Source organism: Centroberyx affinis, unplaced genomic scaffold, assembly GCF_046629955.1.
Source record: "Centroberyx affinis isolate AG114_WGS23_722 - 3 ecotype Tasmania unplaced genomic scaffold, CSIRO-AGI_Caff_v1 ptg001755l_1, whole genome shotgun sequence".
Lineage (NCBI taxonomy): Eukaryota > Metazoa > Chordata > Actinopteri > Beryciformes > Berycidae > Centroberyx > Centroberyx affinis.
This window is the reverse complement of record NW_027280156.1, coordinates 15001-28113: the sequence shown is the minus strand read 5'-3', so window position 1 is coordinate 28113 and position 13113 is coordinate 15001. Positions and strand designations below refer to the sequence as shown.

The following is a 13113-nucleotide window of genomic DNA, read 5'->3' as shown; positions in this document are numbered from 1 at the left end:
TGTTGGTCCACGTTTTGGATGTGTGAGTTAACATCTGAGGAACCTTTGATTTTTGAATGAACTCTTTGTTAGATCGATTTAACAAAGCCATCCTAAACTATTGGCTTTGTTGGCAACCATGATCCACTCTTCAATAAATGGGTGACTGGAGTGTACACAGTAGCGCCATATATTCATATTCTTATGTCTGTTTGAACTCACAGACCGCACGGACACAATGAGTGTGTTTACTTGCAAACCAATACCCCACTGACAACTAGAAAGTTCCAGAAAATATCATATCTCTTTTACTATAACCTAGATATACTCATATCCTTATAGAGGGCTTTCAGGTGATGTGCTTCACCCTCTGGCAGCCATATTGGAGGTCTTCAACTCTTGAGCAACTGTGGCTGTGAACAGGACAGCTGGTTGCATGTCTGAATGTAGCCTACAACTTGACATGTTCATTTCGGTGTCATTTCTGACTGGGAACAGATCATTTCGCCACTGACAAATCAAATTGATTTAGTGCTCAGATAATGTCAGCTTGTTAGCTAGCTAACCATAGTATCTGGTCAACTAACCATCACTGTCACAAAAATCTTCTCAAGTGGCATTTTTTTCTTAACTTTAGTCTTAAGAAAAAAAAACTGGAAAAAATGCTATTCTCAAAAACAGTTCTTATATATTTTCTTAACTTTCTTCTTATGTTTCTTCCTATAAAAACTTAGGAATAAATGGTATTCTTGAAATTAAAGTTCTCAAATTTGTTCTTGATTTTTTTCTTAACTTTAAGACAACCCTTCCCCTGTCTTAAAACTCCTACAGTGAAAAGGTAAGCCTCTAATATCATATATTTAAACATATTTTAGACAAGTAGGTTATAGTTCAAAGTCTTCATAGGTTCCCCTACACCTAACATTAAGATGAACATTCATGTAAAGCTTTATTTAGTGTAGGGCCAGGTAGGCCTCTGTCTCATGTTTACTGAAAATAAGCTGCAAATTTTACAGTTACAACAGCAACCAGTGTTTAAATCTTTGCCCTAGTTGCTCTAAATAGGTTTTTCACCAATTGTTTTGTAGATGGAAGCACTTTGGGTTGCCTCCTAGCCTTGTCTCCTAGCCGCCTAGCCTTGTCTCCTAGCCTAAATGGCAGTAAGCCTAAAGTTTATTAACCAGAATTAATTTAGGCCCTATTTTGAGAAGTTCTTAAGTTGGAAAATGAAAGAAATTCCTAAGAAATGAGACTGTTACTAAGAAAATATTGAGGCATTGCACTTAAGAGCCTTCTTAAGAACTTCCTAAAATGTCCTCTTATCTCATTTCTTAAGAATTATCTTAAGAACACATTGGTGAATCCGGCCCCATTTGCACACTAGATAACGTATCTAGTAGCAGCTAGTGTTAGTGGTGGCTAGTAGTTGCTCAGTTGCTTTCCTAAATGAGCCTGCTGGCTAGTTAGCTAGCTAACAGTTTGTTCAGGTTAGCAAACAAGCTACACCTCAGGGTGTTTTGGAGTAGAGACTAGGGCTAAAGACAAGACAGTTTACTGTGTCACAGTACATTTGGAGACAAATATACCTTATCAGACTATTTACTTTTACTTTTAACTTTACTGAATTGACCTACACACACACCACAGTCTTTTTCAGTTATAACTCTTTTCCTACCCTGGTTGTTATACAGTATTTTTCTAAAGTAGGTAGGGCCTATACAATTTTAATAGGCCCAATAACATTGAAAAATAACGATCTTTACTTATTCAGTCATTTTAGCAAAATTATTCAGCATTAAATTGTCTGTAAATAATAGATGTACTTAAGAAAAACATTGAATAATACAGCAAATGTTAATAATGTATATAAAAATACCTACTTTTGAAACAGCTGGTATTATTTGCAGTCACAGTCAGTTCTCCAATGTTACTCCATGATGGCACCAGCCGAGGCTGCTAGGAGATTTGTGATACAGCTGCAAAGCCTCTGTTATGAGGAAACCAGAGGAAGATGCCTGGAATAGGCTACTGATATTAGCAGGGACACAAGGGCATGCATGCACCTTACACTGTTTACAGCTGGGGTGTTTTTTGCATGTTCTTTTTTAACAATAATAGGATTCTGTTCATTCAGGCATACAGGGATAAAGTGAGCAGGGATATGATAGGCTATATCAGCTTATCCCACATAACACCATAACTGGGATATCCTGTAATAGCCAGACTACTCTCTGCATGTAAACACACTATTTCATATGGTCCAAATTCCAAAATGCTTCACCATAAAGGGCCAATGTGTCACTAGTTAAATAGCTTGTGTGCGGCTTGTCCCAAAAATTGAGGCCAAATTCCCAGCCTGTCATTTGAAGGGTTAATATTTCACATTGTCTATTGACAGACAGCAAACACAAGTGTGGACACAACCTGTAAATACTTCTCTGGACTATCACACACACAATAATGTCAAACCTGGGACCAAACAATTCCCTTTTGGATCTGATGTGACTTTGAAAACCTAAATTAGCTATGTTTCCATCCAATTATCGAGTGAGTTTTAAGTGTACAAAACAAAATATGAATTCGGTGCGTTTTTCCATCAGCTGGGTTGAAGTGATTGAACAGGCGTAGAATGGAGCTACGTCAGAAAATACACATCAACCAGAAAAATTAGTCTATTAGTATTGGGAAAGTTGTTATTATTCTTTAGTATCAGCTAATGTTGGTCATATTTCTTTCTGTCTGAAGATAAATGTCATTATTTCTTTGACAAATGGTTTTCCACCGGTATTTATCGCGTAATTTCTGAATTGACAAAAAAAAAAAATTCTGGTATTGAGAATTTTTTTTTATCGAAATTCATCTTTTTTGAATTCAATACATCATAACTCGCATGAAAATGCTTGGATGGAAACCAAGCTATTGAGTCTTTGGGCCCACAAGACCAAATTTTAAAAGACCTGCAGGAGCACTAGACGCGCTCAATGCCCCAGATAAATTTGAGCTATGGCACTTTGTTTTCCCTCACAAGTGAAACCACCAGACCTTGTTTGGATGGTACGTACACTGAGTCAAAATGGCCGTCCTATCGGCGGCGACATCACGGCCCGCGGAAAGGTCGAAAGGTCAAGGCGGTTGACGCAAAAAAAAAAAGAAAAAAAAAAAAAGAACGATTCACAGCACAGACTCGATGGCCTCCGGCGTGGCCCCCGAGGCTTTGGTCTGGTGCGTGACGAGCGGCGAGGTCTCCTCCTCCGCCTGGACGTTGGCCACCGCCTCCACCCGCACCTCCGCCAGCTCCTCGTCCTCCCGCCGCCGCCGCTGCTGCTGCTGCTTCTTCATCTCCTGCTGGTTGATGTGGTGCAGGATGCCGGCGCCCAGAGCGTCGCCCTCCACGTTCACCACCGTGGTGGTGCGGTCCCTGCACGCGCGCACACATGAAATACACACACACACATGCACATGCGGTCATGGACACACACATGCACATGTACCATCACACACACACAAACAAACCAAAAGGCACATAAGAGATGCACGACATAACTAATTGCTAGCCTACTTTTAGCATAGATGACTGGAGCATATCTATGTTCCCAGGGTCCTATGTTCCCAGGGTCCTATGTTCCCAGGGTCCTATGTTTCCAGGGTCCTATGTTCCCAGGGCCTATGTTCCCAGGGTCCTATGTTCCTAGGGTCCTATGTTCCTAGGGCGCTATGTTCCCAGGGTCTTTTGTTCCCAGGATCCTATGTTCCTAGGGTCCTATGTTCCCAGGATCTTATGTTCCTAGGGTCCTATGTTCCCAGGATCTTATGTTCCTAGGGTCCTATGTTCCCAGGGCCTATGTCCCCAGGGTCCTAGGGTCCTATGTTCCCAGGGTCCTATGTCCTTATGGTCCCATGTTCCCAGGGTCCTATGTCCTTATGGTCCTATGTTCCCAGGGTCTTATGTTCCCAGGGTCCTATGTTCCCAGGGTCCCATGTTCCCAGGGTCCTATGTCCTTATGGTCCCATGTTCCCAGGGTCCTATGTCCTTATGGTCCTATGTTCCCAGGGTCCTATGTTCCCCAGTTCAATATTATGTTAACACACATTAACCCTCCTATTGTGTTCGGGTCAAATTTGACCTGTTTCAAGTTAAAATATTTCATAAATATTATCCAGTTTTTCTTTATTGGAACAAGGCTTCAAAACAGCTGTATAAACACAACAAAACCAATGATTACCATTTTATTTGATTTTGAAGGTCTCTAAAAAAAAATCGTTACATCTGTGGTGTTCCGGTTCAAATCTGACCCGGCAGAGAATATTAAAGAGTCTGGGTGGTTCTGTGGATAAAATTTTACTCAAACTTGACTCAAACTCTTGTTTGGGTTGGGTTTGATCCACAAAACTACCCAGAATGTTTTACTGCTGCATGCCATACTATTAAAAACCAATGTTCTCTGTGGGTCAGATTTTACCTTATTTTTGATGATTTGATGATTTGGTTTGATGAGATTTTCAACAGCAAGGTAAATGTGGCCTTTGGAGCTGGGAATCACCTTTTCAGGTTCCCATTATGTGCTAACATGGGAACATAGGACCCTGGGAACATAGGACCTTGGGAACATAGGACTCTTTGTCATGTTCCCATTATGTGCCATATAGACCTGGGGAACATAGGACCCTGGGAACATAGGAATGACTCCTAGATGACAAATTAGCTCTCACCAATGCTCAAATATTAGCCTGGACTTTTAATATCCTGTTAAATCCTATCATCCTATCATCTTTCACCTGCTATAATCATCTGGGGGAAACATAACCACAGCCAGGGAACATCTATTTCTGTGGATTAGGTAATCTATGAGCTCTATTAGCAAACAGCAGGAATTGCAACAATACTGATAGAGCTTATCTCCTCCTCCACAAGCCTCTGGTGCAGCACCCACCCTGCCACCCCGCCCCGTCTGCCCGGTGTCCTGTAACTGACACAAATAATAAACTCCCATTTTCACAGTAGAGAGGAGTAAGCTAATTGGAGCAGAGATCCAACAGAAAGGTCTAGTGAAGAGCTAATACATGAGCATGCAAAATACAGGAATAATAATACTGCTTTTTTGGCTTGAGAATGAGGCTTTGTAGCCTCTTTTAGCCCGGCTAGCTAATTAGAGCAGCAAGTATGAGTTTTGAAAGCCAAAAATCTCATTATCTGGTGAAGTAATTGTTGAGTCATCGGTATTGATCAGCAGCCCTGTGCCGATATATTATGGTTATTTAGTGCAATGGGACAGTAAAAACCTTACTTATTGCCCCTTTAAGTTGAAACTGAGCCCTTTATTTAAACTTGTTCATGTTTACCCTGCTGCTATTTGTCTTTACTTTGACACCCAATAGCCAATGGTGTTTGGCCATGGACGAGTACAACAGCTTTTTTACTTTTTTTTCGGTGTGTGTACATATGTGTGCAGGCATGTGTGTGTGTTTATGGATTCCCCCATATACAGTCAGTGAGTTGACTCGCTGCACTCACACAATCCAGTCCACAGCCAGCATGAGGGACAGGTCGTTGGTCGGCAGGCCGATGGCCTCCAGGATGATGGCGATGGTGATGATGCCGCCGGCTGGGATCCCCGCCGCGCCCACGCTGGAGGCTGTGGCCGTCACTCTAGAAATAAGAAGAAAAATAACAATATGAATGCTAAAAATCATACCAATATTAACAACAGAAACAAAATATTACTACTACTACTAATTACATTTACATTATTACATTTACTCGTGTTACTGCAATTGCGTAGCTTTTTTGGGTAACACTTTACAATGAGGGTCACTAAGTTAAGGGTTAGTTAATGCTTAATAAGCATTAACTAACCCTTAATTAACAGTTAACTAATGTGTCTGGTAATCATTTACTAATGGTGTTCATGTTAACTAAGGTATTAATTTATACATTATAATAGTCATCTTTATAAACTATTAAATAATGTATAAATTAATACCTTAGTTAACATGAACACCATTAGTAAATTACACATTAGTTAGTCAGTAATTTTACTTTTACTTAAGAACATTTCTACTGAATTATTGTATTCACTACATTTTGGACAGGACATGGACAGTTGGAAATTGACAAATTGTGGATCCATTCACAATGAGAAGAGTGCAATTTCCAATTTTTCTAATTAAAAGAATCTAGTTTGAACTCTACTTAAGTAAAATTTCAGCAAAGTAACAATACTTCTAGTAGCCTACCCTTTCCACCACTGCATTTTGTCATTAGCAACTCAGGCTGAAGAGAATTACACTTTTATCATCTGAAATCAAAGCAAGAAAAACTTCTGTTTACAATATTCAAAATTTTGATGTTAAATTCATCTAGAGATAATGCCAGTAATAAAGTGCCAGACAAATTATCCCTTGCTGTTCCGCATATGGCAGTGAAGGTGTGCATTGATCCTTCCAACTCATTAATGTGTCATGCACCAACATTCAAAGTCCACCACACACTGAAAGGACCTAGCACATTGAATCCCTTATGATTTCCTTACATCTATTCTGCCCTGCAAAGGGAAAAAGGCAGTAACTGCACAGTGTGAGAAACTGGGAAAAAAAATGGCTTTGAAATTTGGAATCCGTTGACGTAAGAGGTTTGTTCCAATATGAACTCTGTCCTAACACTGACTTTTGACCACAATTTTGAAGTGAATGCCTTTTCTCCTTTGGGGGGCAGTAGTCACATCTACGCTTTCAAATGAAGGGGCCCAGAGTGTAGGAAAAACCAAGAGTAATGGTCATCTATATCTCACTGGAGACAAACTCTCTGATCCCCCGCTGTACATAAACAAAGAGAGAGTAATAGAATTGGTAAGAGAGCCTCTTTACAATATGGGATCCACAGTCTAACCCAGGTCAGACCCAGACCGCATTACATGGTCCAGACATGCAGACTGCTGCCTCCTAACGAGACCAGTCTGTCACATTTAAGGCAGCGTGGCCTTTCTTGTGTGTGTGTGTGTGTGTGTGTGTGTGTATTTTGAGTGGCATGGGAAGACATAGATCGTATTCTGGTGTAACTCTATCCTCAGGGGGGCTTCAGTGTTGGCTCTCCACATTCCAATAAGATCCCACTTTTAAAGACATACCTTGACATTTTCCACTATATTCTATGTTTTCTTTTTTTCACCAGACACTTCATGGGACAGCCAATAAAATATTACTTTTGTTACAGGCTCCATTTGTTATAATTTATGACCAAAAGCACTTGAATACGCGACAAGACTTTGAAAACTAGGAAGTAGTAGGAGTTTTACGAGGAGCACTTGAAGGCAGCATTATCACTGTTTTATCAGTTTAATAACTGAATTAATCAATTAATAACTGACCCAGTTCCTCTGCTTATATAAGAACCAGTGGTGGGCTCATTACTATTTTCACTTATTACTTACTCATTTAAAAAGTAATATTATTACTTATTTCTCCATGGGAGCATTGATTACGTGCGCTACTCGTTCTCTTATTCATTCAATACTTTTTCATTACACCCCCCAAATTTGCACTTGCATCCTCTTTTCCCTTCAAAAACGAGGAAAACTCTCCTCTTCTGTGAATGATCAGGAAGCCAAACAGTGTTGCTGTCCAATGTTCTTGTAGTGGGAATACTTCCACCCAGAGAAAGTCCACTTTTCTACCGTATCTCATCAGTCATCTAACCCTAACCCTAACCCTAACCCTTTTCTCCCAGCTTTTCTAACTGGACCAACGGGACAATCTCCCAGAAACTTGTGTACTCCTCTAACACTGCGTTCTCCACTCCTCCACTCACAGGATGGTGAAGATCTGCCCGGCGTTGAGCTCGGCGTTGTTGAGCTGAGCGATGAAGACGGCGGCGATGCACTGGAAGATGGCCGCCCCGTCCATGTTCACCGTGGCCCCGATGGGCAGGATGAAGCGGCTGATGCGCTTGTCCACGCCGTTGTTCTCCTCGACGCACTTGATCATGGAGGGGAGAGTGGCCGAGCTGGAGAGAGAGAGAGGGAGAGGGAGAGAGAGAGAGAGAGAGAGAGAGACTAAGGCAAAAGTAATAGGATTCAGTGGAGAAAAGGAATTGCCATATAAGCAACGAGAATATAAAAAGAAGCAATCAAAATGGTAGAAAATAATCAAATATTGTAAATAACTGTGGGATTTTGTAAACATATGCTGCCGACAATTTCAACACGTTAAGTAGATTGTAAAAGTGTGTATGCCAAAGAACTGGATATTTGCGTTTTTCTCTCAAGAAGAACAAACTGTGCTAATGAATAAATATGAGCAACAGTGAAAAGTAACAGTGTTGCTGCTGCCAAGGCTAGAGGGGATTGCTGGAGGAAAACAACAAATAGTGTAAATGTGTAATTTACACTATTAAGTTTCATCCAGTATGTGCATCCAGGCTTCAGTGTGAAACTGCAGTACACATTCAAGGCTCTCTACCTTTAGCCCCAAAACAATGCGAGAAAGCTACAATGTCCACATCGCCCTGGCTGGATTAAGAGTCCAGCCACTGGTTAAGTTACAGCAGAGTTATGTGAAAGATTTTAGGGCAAGGGGGGCTCACAATGTAAATAAACAGGATTTAGAATGTTAGGATTAACCAGGTCACAGCAGCTTTACATGTGTGTGCGTTTGTGTCAGTTTACAAGTTTGAGAAGTCAGTTTTGTAATTCGTTTATTATGCAAATGTATGAATATGTTTTTTCCCCTGTTTGATAAACTCTTACACCCTCCTAAATAGTTGTCTTATCTTAATAAAAGCATGACATTACAAAATCCCATTTGTAGACATTTTCTGTTTTGAAAAAAACTATTTTGTGTCTTTTCCTTGCAAAGGGCTCCTGAAGGAGTCCTAGGGTTGTTGATGTCCCTCTTTGGATTTTTCTGTTATGCTACACTACAAAAAATATCCATCTTAACAAGTCATTTAATCTAGTGCTGAGGTCTAAAATCATATTTTTACGGAATCCATTAGATTATTTAATTGGAATAGATGAAATTGGACTTCATGTGTCATCTAGATTTTTGTCCTCATCGTATCACAAAGCTTCTCAATAGTTTGTCAAGTACAAAGAGCGGATTATTATATTGAGATATAATGGTGTCCCTGCTTCTTTTGATGTCCCAATGGCATTCCTGAATTTATAATATCTGTGTCTGAAAGTTCACACTGCCACCTATTGAGTAATCATTTTGAGAACGGGACAATTTTGGGGATTCATATCTTTAGTTTGTTTTCATATAAATACGTTTTGAGGTTTAATCCCAGTAGGATGCCATAAGAATGAACCAACTGGAGATCCCAGTACCTATGTCTCCAAGTCCCCATGTCTCTCATACTGCATTATGGATAGAGATAAGTGTGTTGACATTCTGTGTTTAGCTGCTGCATACTGTTTGGTCGCCAATATGCTGTAAGAACTCTTAATAACGCCATAGGAGATCTCCAAAAAAGCATAAAAGGCAGCACATCCCACAAATAAGATTCAAAATGATTGGTTACTTCCATTGCACTTGGTTTAGTACTAGCTGAAACCCTTTTTATGATGATTGTGTGCCCTTCAATAAACCTAGTGCAATGCAAATAATCCGCCTTTTACTCCTTTTTGAGGATTTCCTATGGACTTCATATGTTTTTTGGTCCAACACTCCTCCAGTAGGTTCCCTGGGACCTTGTGACACGATGGCATACCTGGAGCAGGTGGCGAAGGCGGTGGTGAAGGGCGTGATGAGGCCCGACAGGAAACTGAAAGGGTTCTTCCGCGTGAAACCAAAGTAGATGAGGGGCAGCACGATGCCTCCATGGATGATGTGGCCCAGGATGGAGGCGAAGATGTACTTTCCCAGGCTGGTGACCAGCAGAACCACATCCTCCATTTCCACGATCTTGCTGCCCACCAGGAACATGATGCCGAAGGGGACGTACCTGAGAGACACAGGAGGTAGGAACTTATAAGGAAATATAAGTATAGGGAGAAAAGTTGGACTGGAACAGCAGAAGACAATATTGCTCAGGGTTTTGTCTTGGGAAACATTCCACTGAAGGTCTCCCATTCAGTACACATCTCTCCAGACCATTTATCATGTACTGTACAATATCCATGATGCAGTCTCAATTACCAGAAGCCTGAGGAAGTCATTGCATAATCTGGGCTATTTCTAGTGCCTGAAACAAACTTTTTCCCACCAGACATGGGCATCAGGAGCCAAATTCAGGTCAGTCAGTCAGTCATGGGACACTAAACCAATGGTTCCCAACTTGGTTGAGAACCACTTGGTTGCATCTGTGCTTGTTTTTTTTATCAACTAAAAAATCTAATTGATAGAGAGAAAACAAAAAAATAATGCAGCATTTCCCCAGTTCCGTTATTTTCTACGAAAGTAGCCTTTAGAATAGAAAAAACTGTTTGAACACCAAATGGCTATCTGCTAAAGTGACAATATATAGCATTTGGCCGGTGGCTAGTGTTAATTTCAAGTTCACTTTGGTCATTCATTCACCACTATAACCAATATATTGGTTTGCCAATAGGGCCTATATCAGGCTAATTAATTTTTCTTTGTTAAAAATCAAATATCAGATTCCACACAGATAAAAATTTTTTGTATTACTATTATCCTGGGTTTCAGCGTCCCATGATGATCTAAATGCTGTTTCAAAGGCTTTTCCATCCTGCCAAGAATAAAACTTAAGGGGAAAGACTGAATACTTGAATTATCATTATTATGTTTTTTTGGCATGGAAATGCTAATACTGAAAAATATGGAATATGGGTCCAAAATATCAGCTATCGGCAGCTTCAATCCAAAAATATTGGTATCAGTACTGGCCTTCAAAAACTCATATCAGTCCAGCCCTACTCACCACATGATCCAAGACACCAGCACCATGGTGGCCTCGTTGAAAGCGTTGAAGAAACGGATAAGCTCCTCTCCCTCGTCTCCCAGCTTCCTCAGCGCCACGCCGAACACCATGGCAAATAACACCAGACCCAGGATGTTCATGCCATCTGTGTCCGTACCGATGGGCACCTAAAGGAGCCAGCAGAGTCATACTGTAGGAGACTGAACACAATCTAGGGAAGAGATTCTAGGGAAGAGAGCTGCAATCACTCAGAGACCCTCTGGTTTGTTAAAATAAAAAAAATTGGAAAATCAGAAAGGAATAACCCAGTTTGGCTCTTGAAAACCTATTTTAGTACCGCTGGTTTGGAGCATTTCATACTTTCTTAGATGGTTCTTTCCTGCATCATAATGGTCCTTTGTACTGTAGACCATTTGAGCATGGTGAAGATAGATTTACTTGTAGATGGGTAGATAAATAGAAACAAGAAATGAAAAAGAAACAAGGACACGAAGAAAAGGAAGACATCACATTACCTTGTAACTATTGTACATTCTACTGAATAACGTACTTCTAACAGTTATGCATGTATCATGATGTGTTAGATGTTGGTACTTTGATTCCTGGCATCAAACACAAAGTGCAGAATTAGCCATTAGCTAGGAATCACGAGTCATCTTGTTCTCATCATCAGCTCTTTCATCAGCCACATTTGCTTTTTCTCTGCACATCACTGACTCCTGGCAACTGTGCAAGTCATCCCAGGCGACCCCAGCTGAACTGTGTGTGTCCTGGCGGCTTTGAGAAGAGCTGCAGTCGCCTGAGCTCAGAGGTGGGATAGATAAGAGAAGCCTTCCATTTCAAATCAACCGTGGAAACTGGTTTGGGGCTCATGAGAATAATTGCTGTTAACGTTTGACTGAAAATACCAGAGGTCATGGTATTGAGCAATGGACATTATCTATGCAGTTCGAGGGGTGGCAGTGGTAGGTACAACCACAATCTTCAACTGTTGACCACTGAGCAGCTCCATTGGAACAGTTGGGGATTCAGTGCTTTGCTCAAGGACACCTACACAGTAGTTTTTGAGGGAGGGTTTCACTTTTGAGAAAGTTCTAAGACCCTTGGGTTCATAAAACCCTTTCAAAACCCATTGGACAAACTCAAAAATGTATGGTGGTCAAACTAAAAACAGATTTCCTTAGTTCCTGAAAAGTTGACATTTTAGAGATACAATTGTTTCACCTGACTGCAATGCCATACTGTATTGTCATCATCATTTCTAGGCTTTCTTAGTTCTTGATATGTGCGTATACATGTACGTATTCAGGGGATAACGTGACACCTGTGCCATTTCCACACATCTTTTTATAGAGTGTGGAGGGGTTAGATGGTTCGAGGGGGCCAAACGGGTGGGGTACAGCGAGGGATTCAGTGAACAGGATGATGGGTAACAGAGGGGACAGGGACAAATCCTGAGCTGAGTCCTCTCCCATTGTCCTGAGCGCTCCCACCGCTACACCAGCCTCATCCCCTGGCACCAGGGAATGGTCCACCGTGAGCCACAGACAGAAAAATACCATGGGCCAACGCCAAGAATACATCCCCCAACTGTTCCCTCATACTGGGTCAATGGGATCACGGCCACTGGGGAAGAACTTGTAAGGATTTGCTGCGGTCCGATGCTAAATTCTACTGCGACAATCCAGGCTTGCTGGTTCTTGCTGGCAAGAGGTACAAACTTGTGAAAAAGAGGTTAAAAATGTTAAAAGCTTTGTTTCTGGTGTGTTATTGTACTGCTTACCATCCTTATCCTTTATCTTTTCTATAGATACAGAAAAAAATGGTTCTTTGGTGAGGAAGAGGCTCTATATGGAACCGTAATGAGTCAAACAACCGTCTAAGAACTCAGTGTGGTTCTTAAAAAGTTCTTTTGATTCTGTTGGTTTGGAGTATTTCATGCGTTCTTGAAGGGTTCTTTCCAGCACCTTAAAGGTATTTTGCATAACCATTTGAGCATGGTTCTATAAAGAAACTTGCTAAAAGGGTTAGGGTTAGGGTTAGGGTTAGTTAGGGCACTATTTTGTGGTACCCTTCTTGTCAAGGAGTCTGAATGTCTTAATCTCTCACACCCTCCTTCCCGTCTTCTCTCTCTCTCTCTTCCTCACAAACTAACAAACACATCATACACTCCTCCCCGACCCAACCGTCCGCTACATGTGAATGTGCAAAGGGACAAAAGCCCAGTAGCGCTCTGGAAATGTGCGGCCAGCGCT

The 13113-nt window shown here is 41.1% G+C and overlaps 1 protein-coding gene across 1 annotated transcript in view; it reads right to left on the bottom strand.

Annotated features, from left to right (window-relative positions):
• Positions 1 to 3150: 3150 nt before the first annotated feature.
• Positions 3151 to 13113, bottom strand: part of LOC139652075 (neutral amino acid transporter A-like) — a 20831-nt gene continuing 10868 nt past the window's right edge. Inside the window, exons 4-8 of the mRNA XM_071529023.1 lie at positions 10859 to 11025; positions 9686 to 9919; positions 7784 to 7978; positions 5492 to 5626; positions 3151 to 3397 (exon numbers count right to left, since the gene is read on the bottom strand). Coding sequence (XP_071385124.1) covers positions 3151 to 3397; positions 5492 to 5626; positions 7784 to 7978; positions 9686 to 9919; positions 10859 to 11025 — 978 coding nt within the window. The remainder of the gene's footprint in view (positions 3398 to 5491; positions 5627 to 7783; positions 7979 to 9685; positions 9920 to 10858; positions 11026 to 13113) is intronic.